This window comes from Chrysemys picta, chromosome 5 (assembly GCF_011386835.1).
Source record: "Chrysemys picta bellii isolate R12L10 chromosome 5, ASM1138683v2, whole genome shotgun sequence".
Taxonomy (NCBI): domain Eukaryota; kingdom Metazoa; phylum Chordata; order Testudines; family Emydidae; genus Chrysemys; species Chrysemys picta.
Genome location: NC_088795.1, coordinates 18,131,202 through 18,146,741, shown reverse-complemented (window position 1 = coordinate 18,146,741; position 15,540 = coordinate 18,131,202). Strand labels below are relative to the sequence as shown.

Here is a 15,540-nt window from a genome sequence, read left to right as displayed (position 1 = left end):
ATAAAATGGGGGTGATAATATTGCTTCTATTTAGACTGGAAATTTGCCGGTCGGGGCGGGGGGGCACATCTTGGATGCTACAAATGCTAATTAGAAGAGGACAACCTAGTAGCAGGGAAGAATGTGCAGCGGGAGAGTAGAAGGGAGAGAACAAGTGGAAGATGGAGAGAGAAGAACAGAATGAAATGAAGAGCAGAAGATTGCAATATAATTACCCCCCTCCCACTTATTTACAGTATTAAACACAGACAGAAGGCACTGAGGCCCCTACTATATCACCTTCCCATTGCTGTGGCTGCCACAGGGCTGATACAACTGCGGATGTGAGGGGAGTTGTCCATGATGAGACTCCCTCTCTATTAAGGAGCAGATCACCCTGGAAATGATTGGAGAGTCCTCGCAGACCCATTCCACTGACAGGCTGATCCAGTGTGTAAGCTGTGTTGTCTGCAGGCGTGGAGTTGTTTGGGAAGCAGGAATGCTTGTAAATGATGGTCGTCTCCTGGGCAGCACTGTTCCCTGTTCTGGGGACAGCATTACACCAGAGATAAGGCTGTAACACCTCCTCAATGCAACTATGATTGGAGAAATAGAGACAGACCTACTCCTTGGCCGGTACTGCTCTGAAATAATCAGATGGTCTGGCCTGTAGCAGGAGAGGTACTGTGAAAGGAGCAGAAGCATGGGAGACTCCTGCCCTTGCCACAACGATGGTGGAGAGGGGGTGTTGCTCCTGTCTCAGATTTCCTGAGCTGGTGATGGACCATTCTTGGAGGGAAGGGAATGTCTCCTCCCGGAAGGGAGCTGTCCACTGGATCTTCACTGTGGCTACATGGCCTTTTTAATGGGCTAGTTCTGTGAGGTGCTGAGTCCTTTTCAAGTCCTCTCTATGTTTATGGGAACTGAGAGGGCTTGCTTAAATCTACCTTAATGGAGACACATTTAGAGCCACGGGACTAAGTGTCATTTTACAGGGGGTTAAAAGCTATCAATTTGGCACTGGCTATTTAGCGACTTCTACTATATTCTATAAAAAAGTATGAAAGAAGACCTAAAGATGAAGTGCAGTGTGTACTGGTTTTATCTTACAGTAGTCCAAAGCTTTTAGGTACATTCCCCCTTTTTTCTGTGGCTTCTTCTGTATGTTGGGAGAATGGGAGATTCCACCGAACAGATCCAGATCACTACCGTACTAATTATTTTCTCTGCACCACATGGGTTAATTCTGATCAGCGTATCTGGGCAAGTTTCAGGGGCCTGATTCTCCTGTTGTGTTACACCTGAGTAACTCCTGATTTAGCATGAGTGAGGGGAGGACAGGCCCATTGGTTTTTGTAACACAAACGATGGGTGAGTTTAGAAGAGGAAACAATATTACTGAGTCAATGAGAAAATTTTGACCAAGCTTCTGGGAGATTCCAGATCCGGTGGCTCGCTGTGGGCCAATCTGTAGTGGAAACCATCATCTCTTTAATATGTTTTAAGGGAACAAATGCTCTAAGCTCTCTGGAAGTAGCTGAATGGGAAGGGTTACAGCAGGCCTTTGTTAATGAAAGGAGAGAGACAGTGTTCCATTCTCACAGCTGTTCTTGACACTTCGCCATTGATCTCAAGTGTGCTCTCATACAAGGCTGCTGATGCTGCATATAGTTGTCACACCTTCCATCTGAAGATCGGAAAGCACTATATAGACATTAATAAATTTAGCCTTACAGTACCCCTGTGAGGCTGATAAATACATCTAATCCCCATTAATAAGGCTAATACTATTGTGATGAGCACCACAGAAATGCTTACAAATAATGATTATTTAATGACAAAGAGGAGTTAAGTGACTGGCGTACGGTCACCCAGGAAGCCTGAGCGGAGCTAGGAACACTGGTCTTTTGACTCCTTTTCTCTTATCTTTATTCCCAGAAGTGTGTAAATGGTTAATTCTCACGGTATTTGCACTCCCTCATGTAAACATGCCATTCAGAATATATATGGCATATTGATATACTGAGGGTGAGGAAATGTAGGGCTTGATTTTTGGGTTGCATATGTCCAGTGAGCTCTGCAGATGCACTCCTGCATGTAATCCTGGGGTAAGTAAATTATGCCATCCTAATTTGCTAGTAGTTCTGCACTAGATGGTTATGGGTACAGATGGCTCCTCCATTACCCAAAGAAGCTCCCAAGAGGGATGGGCCTTTGTCAAGGCTGTATCCCCACTTTGAACTTTAGGGTACAATGTGGGGGCCTGCATGAAGACTTCTAAGCTTAACTACCAGCTTAGCTCTGGTCCGCTGCCACCATCTCAAAGCTAATTCCCTTCCCTGGGAAGCCTTGAGAAACCTTTCACCAATTCCCTGGTGAATACAGATCCAACCCCCTTGGATCTAAAACAAGGAGAAATTAACCATTCCCCTCCTTCCTCCCACCAACTCCTGGTGAATACAGATCCAACCCCCTTGGATCTAAAAACATGGAAAAATCAATCAGGTTCTTAAAAAGAAGGCTTTTAATTAAAGAAAAAGGTAAAAATCATCTCTGTAAAATCAGTATGGAAAATAACTTTACAGGATAATCAAGCTTAAAGAGCTCAGAGAACTCCCCTCTTGTCTTAGGTTCAAAGTACAGCAAACAAAGATAAACACTCTAGTAAAAGGTACATTTACAAGTTGAGAAAACAAAGTAAAACTAAGACGCCTTGCCTGGCTATTTACTTACAAGTTTGAAATAGGAGAGACTTGTTTAGAAAGATGTGGAGAACCTGGATTGATGTCTGGTCCCTCTCAGTCCCAAGAGTGAACGAACTCCCAAACAAAGAGCACAAACAAAAGCCTCCCCTTCCCTGCCCCCCCCCCCCAAGATTTGAAAGTATCTTGTCCCCTTATTGGTCCTTTGGGTCAGATGCCAGCCAGGTTACCTGAGCTTCTTAACCCTTTACAGGGAAAAGGATTTTGGAGTCTCTGGCCAGGAGGGATTTTATAGTACTGTACACAGGACAGCTGTTACACCCTTCCCATTCCCTCGGATTCATTCCCTAGTCTGCAGCAGTTGGATTGTGGTAATCCTTGAACTGGTCTCATCACTGCTGCTCTAGGAATTTGGAGAGTAGCACAGGGGTGAAGAAGATCTCAGTTGGCTGCACGTGGAAGGAAGCACAAGCCATTCCTGAGGAAAATGCTGAATAAATCTGCAGAGGAAAATTGTCCCTCTAAAAAAGCACTGCTTCTCATGCCACAGTGCCCCTAAATTTGCACTAGCCTGCAAAATGACATTTCCCCACTCCTGACTATGTGGTGTTTCTGCTTCTGCACACAGAGCCAGCCAGTTTAACTTCAATCTGCTTTGGAGATGAAGCAAATTACCTCCAAAGTGTAGAACGGGGGCAGTCGAGTAGTTGTGCGGTTTGATGCTCACCTTTATACAGGGGCAGAGGCAGTGGAGAATGGAGCCGACAGGATGTGCTTCCAACTAATGGACAAAGAAGGGCTGAAGCTAGAAATGGATGAGCTGGTGAACACAGGAGAACGTCATTATAGCATCTGCACAAAGGGTGTCTGCATCCATATGATGTTATAGTCCTGTTTAGGAGAAAAAAATCAGGAAATGATTATGCTTGAATCCTGTACTGTGTTGTGACATGATAACTGCTCCTCTGCATCGAATCCAACAGCATTCATGTGCCATATGATAGCTGATAGGAAAACAAGGTAACAAAGCAGTGAGCACACACACACACACACACCCAACTATATACTCCATGTAACATAAATATTTGGTTTAGGATACAGGTAAAAAATGTGTGCACACTAGGGTAATCTTTCTCACGAATCAAAGTCCATGCTTCCGGCCCAGTATCACTAGTTAAGGTCACGATACAGAGAAAAGGAAGTAGAGCTGGTCAGAAAAGGGTTTTTTCCCTGGCGGCAAATATCACTGAAAACAAACCAAAACCAATTTTTTTCTAAGTTTTTCCATGGAAAATTTCAATTATTTTTGGCTGATTACCAAAATATTTGTCTCTGGAAATGTTGCCGTGGTCCTTCAAGAGAGTTGTAGTTTGGGTGCTTTGTGCTCCCGTTCTCCTCTGTAGGCCGGGATTCTGGATCCAAAAAGAATTATATAGGTTCATGGAGGGTAGATCCATCAATGACTAGTAGCCAGGATGGTGAAGGATGCAACCCCATGCCTCTGATTGCCAGAATTTGGGACTGGATGATAGGGGATGGATCACTGAAAAATTGCCGTGTTCTGTTCATTCCTTCTGAAGCTTCCTTTGGCCCTGCGTGTTGCTGGAAGACAAGATACTGGGTAAGATGGACCATTGGTCTGAGCTACAGTGGTCATTCTTATGTGGAACTACATCTTCCATCATACACCATAGTCTACCCTCTTGGAGAGGGAGAGAGGAGGAGTGTATCATGGGAGCCCCTGGCCATGGTGTATGAAAGGTGATGAAGCCTGGCCCCTAGAGGGGAATGGGGAATTGAACTACAACTCCTCTGAGGCACTGCGGCAGTGTTTCTAAATAAAAATATCTTAGGTTTTGGCTACAATGTTTTGGGCATGTTTTTGATGAAAAATCAAAAAATTCCCTGGAAAGCAGACACTTATTTGGGGAAATTTTTGTTCTGCGAAAACCCAATTTTCCATTGAAAAACCAGTTTTGATAGAAATTTTTCTACTTGCCCTGCAAAGGAGGATTGGGGAGATAAAAGTAGTGTTTTGAAAGCAGTTAAGTGTTACATACTGGATCTACACTGTTGAAAAGAAAAATCCTGAACTGAAAAGAGCCAAATATTGTAGCTGGATTTTTTTTTTTAAAGGGTTGGTTACATTTATGACAAATAACACACACTGTAAAGTAAGATCAGGACAATGACCTTTCATCCTCTTTGCCTGACAAAAAATGTCTGAAGCTGAGGAGGAACTCAGTGCAGAGAACGGCAAACCTGCCACCTTAGTTGCGAAGCTGTCCCAATGGCACACAGCGCCTGACCCAAAGCCCAATGAACTCAGTGAAAGTCTTTGTTTTTCTCAATGGGCTTTAGGTGGGAGCCTTAGACATGCTTTCAGTGATTTCAGAACTTCCCTATGCCAGCACAGGCAGCATGGAGCTTTGCCCCTCAGTGGATGGTAAAAGCCAGGGAGGATGCAATACCTTGTCAGCTCTTGACAGAACTCCCCCTGATTTCACCCTTGAGGTCCAGGGACAGGATGTTATTAATGGCAGGCCTCAAGCGGTGCCGTTCCCCACCACTGCAGGTCCCAGGGTGAGCTTATGCCTTGTCACCTGCAGGGCGTGATGAAAGACTCTTCTCATTGTGTGCTTGTTCCCTCAGTAATGGAGGCTGCCCTCGAAGGCAAGCACCAGGGATGATGACCTTAGGAAAGTGGCACAAAGCTAGGAAGAGTTGGAACTGCAGTCCTTTCTTTGGAAGGATATGAGCTCTGAATTTTGCATCTGGCACCTAGCTAATAAAGTAATAAGTGAATTAGAAATGCACAAAGCTATGAAATTCAGATCTGAATCCTGACTTTGAACCCCGCTGAAGTTTGGGATGGTCACACCTGGGATTTTTATTTGAGCCCAGCTGTAGCTAATAATCTAACAGCTGCTTTGGCATTTACTTCATTTCACCCTGTTTGCCCGAGCCCCTTCTTGACCAGAGGTTCCAGCTGATGGAGATGAAGGAGGAAGAGGAGGAGGATTATTAAACTGGGAAGATTAAAAAGAGAAGCTGAATTTCCCGTACGGTCTTGTGGAGAGGGCACTAGATTAGGAGTCACAAGACCTGAGTTCTGTTTCTCGTTTTCCCACTGCTCTGCTGTGTGACCTTGGGTAGTTCACATCTTTTATCTGTGCCAGTCTCCCCTCTCACCCTTTGTCTGTCTTTGTTAGTTTGGAGTGGCCGAGGGAAAATAGGGAAAAAATGTCTCCAGAGGAGAGGAGGCACAAAAATGTAAATTGCCATGTAAATTATACAAATGTTTTATAATGACTGAGGCAGTGATTGACTGAGTACGTTGGCGGTGCTGACAGAAACCCGCTAGAAGATGGTGGCATGCGGGCATCTCATCAAAAGAAGAGATGGAAATAAGCAGTCTGAATGTAATACATTTTAAACACTTTCCCCCTCTCCTTCCTGAATATCAGTCAAAGTATCTTTCTGGGTGTCACGGTGATGTGGGTGAAGGAAACTTTTTTCCTTCCCACCTCCACTGTTTCATCTTTCCGATGCAAACTAACCCTGTGTGTGCGAGAGAGAGACAGACAGACAGTGTATGGTGCTGGTGGACAGCTCCAGAGGGCACAGTCCTCTGTCTAGGCACAGAATGGGAGCAACACAGACAGAAGCAGTACAGGCTTCTACACACTGCCCTGCAGTTGTGCCTCAAAGCCTGAGTCAGAGGGAGTGTCTCTATGGTTAGGATAGGGGGCTGTCTCCATCCGTAGTCAACCTTTAACTTTTCTGATGGGATGCCAGTTACGGTCACTCCTGGGGGAATTCTATGCCACTGCGCATGTGCAGAATTTATCCCTCCCTGCCCCCCGATTTCTTTGCTTCCCTGTAGAAAAATGACTTTCTGATGGGGAAGCAAAGGGAAGCCACAAGAGCGGTCATGTGACCCTCCCCAGCAGTTTTGGGTGCCCAAGGCAGCCAGCGCAGAGGTAAATCACTGTGGAGCATGGGGTGGGACTGGGGAAGACCCAGCTGTTGGCTCCTACCCTGGGCCGAGCTCAGCTGCTAGTCCCGGTTGGGCTGGGGAGGACGGGACTTCCTCTTCCCCTGCACGGCATCTGGGGCTGTATCAGACCCACCCCCAGATTTCTCCCCTGGTTGTAGGAAGCTCTGAAAATTCCCCCTTCCCCCTCCCCGCAACACACTTCCTGCACCATCGCTTTTCAGCTGCAGGAGGAGGGATCACTGTACAGGGAGCTGCTCCCCCATCCACCCAACCCTCGTGCATCCAGATCTCATACCCAGACCCTCACGCCGAGCCTCACCACCCCCCTCCCGCACCCAGAGCCCCTCAGACGAGCCCCACTGCCCTGGCACCTAGACCATCCCAATGAGCCACTTGGATCCCACCCTACTGAGCCCCAACCAGCTGCACTTGGATCCCCACCCCACTGAGCCCCACTCCTCCAGCATCGGGAACCCCCCACTGAGCCCCAACCACCTTCATCTGGACCCCCCTGCAGAGTCCCATTACCGTTGCACCCAGAACCCCCCCAACAAGCCCCTGTGCATCAAGATCCCCACGCACACACCCAGATCCCCTACTGAGTCACCTGCACCCAGATTGTCCAACACAGAACCCTCTCAGCCCACACCTGGATCCCCCCCCCCACTAAGTTCTTCCACACTTGGATCCTGCCTGGCTGAGCCTGCCTGCCCACACCTGGTGCATCTGGCATGGAGGGGCAGGGCCCTGGGGTGTTTGTGGGGCCGGACCGTCCTTGCGCTGTGTCAGGGTTGGGTGCAGCATCACTGCTGAATCCATGTCCTGGGGGAGGGGTGGGAGAGGAGAAGCTGCACAGTGATCTCCCCCCTCTATGCAGCCAGTGGCCTGTGCTCCCCAGTGCCATGCTGGAGCCTCCACATTTATTTGACAAATAAAATTTGCAGAATTTTAAAATATTGTGCACAGAATTTTTAATTTTTTGGTGCAGAATCCCCTCAGGAGTATATGGTGCTGGTGTCTGTTTTGGTATGGATACCTGTTTGCTGGAACTAGACTAAGACCGTTGAGATTTCACAGACCAGCCATCTGAGGGCAACAACCTTTGGGCACTTCTGCTGTAGCAACCTGGCGATAAAGGCTCTGCTGTTTGTTGTAATTTATTAATTATACAGGCTCCTAGATGTGCCTTGAAAAGTTTGTAGTCTAAGGGTCCGATCCTGCAAAAACGTGATACTGGGTGTAGTACTTAATAGAGTGAACAATTCTATTGAAGACAAGGCGGCTACTTCTGGCAATAAGTGGTACATTTAGTAGTGTTTGTAGGATCAAGCTGTAAGACAAGGCAGGAATAACAATATTTTAAGTGCATATAGAATTGGAGTCAAGGAATCAGATAGCTTAAGGCCAAGCAGAACTACCAGATCATGTAGTCTGACCTCCGGTATAACACGGGCCCCAAGCCCACCCGGCACCGCACACTAAACCCAACAACTGAAAAAATGCCCAAACTGTGTAGCCCTCAAAGAACATATGTTGGCTGCACGTTCATATTGTATCTGTGCTTCCCCTTTTGTCAGTTCCTGAGCCTCCCGTTATTCTTTGGCCTGATTTTCACAGGCGATGACTGACCTCCATTTCCATTGATATAAGTGGGAACTGCTTGTGCTCAGCTCCTCTGAAATTCAGGCCACTCCTAGAACCTCTCACACCTGTTTTACCAATTCAGATATATATTTACCCATTACCAGTCCCCTGAGCCACTCATTCCCCCCAAACTAGGTGTTTAGTATCAAAGGTAAGCACTAGAAATTCAGCAGCCGGGAGCAAATCATGCTTCCCAAGCAGCCTTGGGTCCCTCCACAAACAGGAACTGAGTGTTGTGCTGCCACTAATATTTTATTGGACCAAGGGCCAGATTTTCAAAAGCTCAGCACCCAGTTGTTCCCAGTGAGATGCTTGTGGCCAGGCTGTGTCGTTTTGTGTTAAAAATAAATCCAGCCCTTGACATACTGAGCTCTTTGAAAACCTGGCTTCAGGTGACTGTTCTGTCTAAGTAGTGCTGGTTTTCGTCAATACGAGTCTAATGGATGTTGTTAGAGGAATCCTGACATTGTTTACTCTCTTGATCTTTTCAGAAACTGAAAAATTATTTTATTTCTCAAAATCTGGCTTCCCCGTGGGATCCTCCCTTTCGATCTGATCTCTTTAGTTATGATGTCAAATGTCATTTTCTACTAACAACCAGTCAGAGCTGAACTCTGTACGGCATAGGGCAGGGGTCAGCAACCTTTCAGAAGTGGTGTGCTGAGTCTTCATTTATTCACTCTAATTTAAGGTTTTGCGTGCCAGTAATACATTTCAATGTTTTTAGAAGGTCTCTCTCTATAAGTCTATAACAGGGATTGGCAACCTTTGGCACACGGCTCAACAGGGTAAGCACCTTGGCAGGCTGGGCCGGTTTGTTTACTTGCCGCGTCTGCAGGTTCGGCCGATTGCGGCTCCCATTGGCCGCGGATTGCCGCTCTGGGCCAATGGGGGCTGAGGGAAGCGGCGCGGGCCGAGGGATGTGCTGGCCGCCACTTCCTGCAGGCCCCATGGCCTGGAGCAGCGAACTGCAGCCAGTGGGAGCTGCGATCGGCCAAACCTGCGGATGCAGCAGGTAAACAAACCAGCCTGGCCCGCTAGGGTGCTTACCCTGGCAAGCCGCGTGCCAAAGGTTGCTGATCCCTGGTCTATAATATATAACTAAACTATTGTTAAAAGAACAGGAGTACTTGTGGCACCTTGGAGACTAACAAATTTATTAGAGCATAAGCTTTCGTGGGCTACAGCCCACTTCTTCGGATGCATATAGAGTGGAACATATATTGAGGAGATATACATACACACATACAGAGAGCATGAACAGGTAGGAGTTGTCTTACCAACTCTGAGAGGCCAATTAAGTAAGAGAAAAAAACTTTTGAAGTGATAATCAAGATAGCCCAGTACAGACAGTTTGATAAGAAGTGTGAGAATATGTAAAGTAAATAAGATTTTTAAAATGTTTAAGAAGCTTCATTTAATATTAAATAAAAATGCAGAGCCCCCCGGACGGGTGGCCAGGACCCAGGCAGTGTGGGTGCCACTGAAAATCTGCTCACATGCCGCCTTTGGCACTCGTGCCCTAGGTTGCCTACCCCTGGCATAGGGAATGTTAAATTGAGCACTGTTTACTGAGGGCCTCTTCCAATGAAGACAAGGGAGGTTTTTCCACTGACTTTAGTGGACATTGGACCAGGCCTTTATTTGTCCCCAAAAAGGAAAAGATCCGCAGCAGGAGGCCATGTTCACCTTTTCAAATGTTCCTTCCAACTGCAGTGATGCAGAACTTCCTCGGGGAACATCATCTTTCTTCACTTCCCTGTGGTGTCTAGTGGGTGGAACAGGGGCTGAAGAACTTCAGCTCGTGACATGCTGCCTGACTTTGGGGAAATCACACGAACTTTTCTTTCCTTAGTTTCCTCATCTGTAGAATGTCTGAAGTCAAAATAGCTTGTAAAGTTCCGTTGTGTGAAAAGAACTGTAGAAATGCCAGAGGCTAAAAAAAGGTATTAATAATCAACAGTATTTTTATTATTAATTTATTGTATCAGTGGGGCCTCGCTCCTTTGCAGTATTGTTTCAGGGAGGAAAACACATGAGAAAACGCTGACGTCCTCTGTCATATAAGGGTTATATTCTCCTGGCTTAGTTACAAGGAACATTTGGAACAAACAGAGTAAAGAAATGTAAGCAGTAGTTACAGGAGACTTGGCAGTGATGGGTGTGTGGATAGGACATGGCATGTATCCACCTGCTTTCTAACCGCGAGGAAGGAATGAGGAAATCCATTGCCATGGTCTCGCAGCATTGAGCCAACCTTTGGTACACATTGATACATCAAACGCTGGCATGGACGGAGCTTTGTTGTAGGTGAGCCAGCAGCACAGTGGGACTGACTCTTGTCACTACGAGTGAGTGTGTCTAGATACTGGAGTGACAACTTCCACTAATGCTCCTGGATGTCGCCTTTTTCTTGTGGGCTGCAGAGGGGAAAAATGAGAGAACTGCGTCCCAGACAGATCTGCAGCTTGCTTCAGCAGAGGCTGTGAGCTAGAACTGCACTACAGAATTCTTCATGTGGTGTTTGTGGAAATGGAGCAATAAAAATTACAGATGGAAAAGTTCTATGTCTAGTCCATCCTCATGTACGTTTCCCAACTATACATTTACTAATGCTTTGTCCAGATAGTTTTGTGTTTCCTGAGACTGGGGTTTCCGTTGCTTCCTTAGGGACTCTCCTCAACTCCCTAGTAGATCTCTCTAGCAGCGAGATTTTTGTGATAAGTCACGCAGAAGTTTCCTTTTCTTAACTGTGTCAGATTACTTCCAGTTCCAAAGTAGTCCTAAATACTCTCTCTACTTGGTGTGCAAGGGGCTTGGGTATGCTATGAAACTGATTGCTTTTAAATACTGATGTTTAATGTCCTTGGCAGGGCCGGCTCCAGGCACCAGCCCACCAAGCTTGTGCTTGGGGCGGCACCTGGAGTGGGGCGGCGCGGCGCTCCAGCCCCCGGGGAGAGCGGGGCCACGGCCGGGCTCGCCGCCCTCCCCCCTGGCGCCCTCCCCCCGGCCGCCGGGGGGAGAGCGGCGAGCCCTGGCTGGGGCTCGCCGCCCTCTCGCCGCCCTGCCCCCTGCGCTCTGGCCGCTGAGGGGAGAGCGGGGCCCCGGCCGGGGCTCGCCGCCCTCCTCCCAGGGCTCCGGCCACCCTCCCCCCGGCCGCCGGGGGGAGAGCGGAGCCCCCACCGGGGCTCGCCGCCCTCCCCCCGGGACTCCGGCCGCTCTCCCCTTCCCCCCCCGCAGGGGGGGGCGGAGGCTGGTGGCTTTTTTGCCTGGGGCGGCAAAAAAGCCAGAGCCGGCCCTGGTCCTTGGGGACTAACCATGTTGTAACATGGTTCAGTGCTGCCTGTGTGGACGGCTATAACGCTGGGTGGTCACAATATGTGAAAGAGCATCTAGCCCTGGGCTAAAGCCTGGGTTGTTTGTGTTTTTAACTTTGTTGTTACAGGGCAGTTTGGTGTCATCCATGCAGACAGCACCAAACCCTGTTATAACATGTTGATCCCCCAACTATGCATAAACATGGTTAGTTTCATGGTACAGATGGGCCCAATGAATCTACAGGTGTTCTCATTTTGTTTTCTACCTTTGTGGGTCCTCTATGTCCTAGTCATGCCTGATACTGGCTGCTATCCACCTCCAGCCTTGAAGAGTGATGATGCAATCCCTATCCTTTTGCCCGTGGAGGAGTGTAATATTTTGTCCAGTCATCTGTCCACACTGCTCCTTAACCAGCTGGGGCTGGGGCGAAGTGGGGTAGAGTTATGTGAAATATTCACCCTGTTCCTCAGAGGTTGATTGATCCCCGCTTCTGCTGGGTTGGGGAGTGAAAGATGGGATACCGGATACCCATAGGGCAGAGCAGAGTATTGGGGGCTGAGCTTCAGCAGAGAGTGCGAAGCTGCCACACATCTTACAGTGCAGTGCCGCCCTTCCCATGGACTCTCCCTGTCTCTGCCTCACACACAACAGAACAGGAGCCAGCTGCGGAGAGCGGATAGAGAATGGAGCCAGGCTAGATCACAGCAGCAGCATCAATGCTGTCTTTACTTCGTTACTGCCTGTCATCAGCTATGGGCAGGACTGTGACACGGGGGTCACGGGATGCAAGCAGTCCCCTTACTGCCTTTGTAGGCTACCTGCATTGCAGGTCACAGTGCAACAGGGAGAGCAGCCTCCCACATGACACAGCTGAGGAGGAAGTAACTTGCTAGGGTTATGGGGTTATTTCCTCCCTGGAGCAAAGGGAACCCAGGAAGGAATCATGGTAATGTCTCCTGAGGCTAGTTCTGGAGCAGCGTGGCTACACATTGCCCCTTAGTCAAAGCAGACCGTAATATTACAATCTAGCCCTAACTGAGGGGGTTGCATACTTCATAGCTTAGGTAGGCTGAGATTATGGCATGCACCAGGGACTCTTTGCCTTCCACCCATCCCCCTCACAAGCAGCCTGTGTGCCACCTTCCCATCCTCTTCTGTTGAGAGCCTCCCTGCCAAGGGTTCTGTATGCCCCCAATTCCCGGGTCCTCTAGTCTCCCCCACATGGCAGGGGCTCTGTGTGCCCCCTTTCTTACCTTCCCTGCATCAGCATCTTTGACCCCCATTCCAGGGTCCCCCATTCTCTCTGCCATGCCCAGGGCTGTGTGTACACCCGCATTCCCTCCAAGCCTTCTTCCCCTCCCCACTGTTAGTCTGGGAGATAAGTCATTCAGGATGTCAACATAGTAAACTCTATTGGGAGGATAAGTAGAGATGAGCTGGGGTATTGTTATGCTGGAAGGCATTAATAGGTGCCATCAGCTAGTTGTCAGTTGTCTATCGATCAAACCTCTCTTGAAGCTGTGCCTCTGCTAATCGGATAGCAGGGGCTCCATGTGTCCCCCATTTTCCCCCTTTTGGTTTTCTGCTTTCCCCCCAAATCAAGATGGTTCTGGCCATTGATGCCTATGACATTCTCTGAGATTTTGGAATTGATTGGATTTGATGTTCAAAAGTTATCACATGACAGACAAAGAAATGCCATCAAGCTGATGGCAAACTCAGCCAATAAATCAGTGATCCTAAAACCTGCCTCAGATCATCACTGAGATACGGGGTGATCCTCAGTCTTCCAAAGAAATATCAATTCAACAACTGGTAGTGAGTGAGTGGTGGGAAGACAGGAGGGAGTGAAAGAGGTGCTGGTATCCTACTGAAAGGAAAGTTGATGTTTTAGCCTTATTTTTTCCAATTTGCATCTCTTAGTCTTTATTCAAGCTTGAAGGAAATGTGCATGTAATAGACAACTACACACACACACACAGAATGAGTATGTACATATTTCAAGAGCCTTGTGACATATATTAGCATTTCTAAATGACATACATTGGAGCAATAGCAAGCCCCCATTCCTGTCCTGTTATTTCAAGTCTTCATCTTGCATGTTTTCCTCCGGAGAGTGTTTCCCTGTGGAATTGAGCTGTTCTGCCCGTTTTAATTTATCAAGAATCTGCGCACTCACACATAGCTTCTTTAAATCTAAATGTCAAGAATTCAGTTTCTTAACAATTCCTAGTCTCAACGACATTCAGGATGGCAGCACTTGAACGCAGAACCTTTGAATTCAGCCGAGTGCTCAGATTAGTTGGTTGCTGCGCACAGTGTGTGAGCTGAGGATGAGAACTAGGGAGCGGGGGAGAAAGAGCACTCACTCACCAGGAATTATTTGGGGGAAGTTCTCTGACTTGGCAATCTTTATTTGAGCTGTGGGCATCACTAAGGCTTAGTCTACACTACCCCCCTAATTCGAACTAAGGTACGCAACTTCAGCTACGTGAATAATGTAGCTGAAGTCGAAGTACCTTAGTTTGAACTTACCTTGGTCCACACTCGGCAGGCAGGCTCCCCCGTCGACTCCGCGGTACTCCTCTCGCCGAGCTGGAGTACCGCAGTCGACGGCGAGCACTTCCGGGTTCGACTTATCGCGTCCAGACTAGACGCGATAAGTCGAACCCAGAAGTTCGATTGCCAGCCGCCGAACTAGCGGGTAAGTGTAGCCAAGGCCTAAGAAAGCACATGTGGGTTTTAGTAACAAGCATGTTTTGATGGGAAGCTAGGTTGCCATTTTTAAGGGAGAGTGTGGCCTGCTGGTTAGAGCAGAGAACTGGGAGCTAGTGCTGTTGGGCTCTATCCCAGCAGTGTATTCTTGGGCTGATCACTCAGGGAGAGGCTTTAAAAAATGCCTGCTACTAAATTCCTATTTGAAAATCTCCCTCCGATGTGATTTTTCTGTGCCTCAGTTTCTCCTTTTTGCAAAATGAAAATAATACCTACCCTATGGGGGTCTGGGGAAATGTAACTAATATTTTAACAAGGATTATAGACTGCTTTTCATTCCTGGGCTGACGGTCATCAGGGCCAGAGTCTGTGACCCTTCCATGCATTGAATAGTCCCTTACTGCACAAGTGCTCTCCCTGAATTGTAGGGGGGTTTCTCTTGGAGTACCAGGATCACTCTGCATGAGCCAGGAGCAATAGTGATCATTCTGCATTACCAGGTTCTCAGTTTCACATACCCTAGTCAGACTTGTTTTACGTGTTTGAGGGGGGGAAGGATGCGATGTCTCCAGTAGCTCTTACCTCTGTTGTCTTTGTTTTGCATTACACTTTATTGTCTTTGTTTCTAGCAGGCATGGATGGGAAGAAATGCAGCGTGTGGATGTTTTTACCTCTTGTGTTCACCCTGTTCACTTCAGCGGGGCTATGGATTGTGTAAGTGATCTTCTGCTTGGGTTTTGGGGTATGTGTGGGGGGGGGACTGAGGTAAATCAGGCATTCCCAAATGTTGCAATAGAACGGACCACATCTGAATAGAGAGAGTTGCTCACTGACCTCTCAGCGCCCACTGAGGCAACTCCAGCAACCGCTTTCATCGGGCTGGATTGGCAGCTGGTGATCTGCCTTCAGCAAGCGACAGGATGGAGCTGCCTTGCCCAGGAGCAGAGCAGTGACCAACCCATGACTAGCAGACACGTTTTGGTCCCTGCTTCCCTCTTGCTCCTTTTCCTGGCACGACTTCTTTCTTCCTCTGTGTTGGTAAGTTGCCACCCGCCCCATACCCTGGCCCATCCACTCCTCACTCATTGTGTGGGACTGGGAGCAGCAGCCCAGAGCGGCTTCTCTCCCCTCACGCAGTGTGGCCTGCAATGCAGGGGATGTACCCAGAGAAGTAAAGGGGCA

At 48.1% G+C, this 15,540-nt stretch overlaps 1 protein-coding gene across 12 annotated transcripts in view; it reads left to right on the top strand.

The window, feature by feature from the left end:
- TMEM150C (transmembrane protein 150C) overlaps positions 1-15,540 on the top strand; it is a 40,236-nt gene that overhangs the window by 3,294 nt on the left and 21,402 nt on the right. For 6 of the 12 annotated variants that reach the window (XM_005292078.4, XM_065596040.1, XM_065596038.1 and 3 more), the window contains one exon: positions 14,991-15,072. In XM_005292078.4, the coding sequence (XP_005292135.1) occupies positions 14,993-15,072 (80 nt within the window). In that variant the 5' untranslated portion in view covers positions 14,991-14,992. Of the gene's footprint in view, positions 1-14,987; positions 15,073-15,540 lie in introns of all 12 variants that reach the window. The other 6 variants (XM_005292077.4, XM_065596039.1, XM_042856464.2 and 3 more) reach the window with 1 other exon arrangement.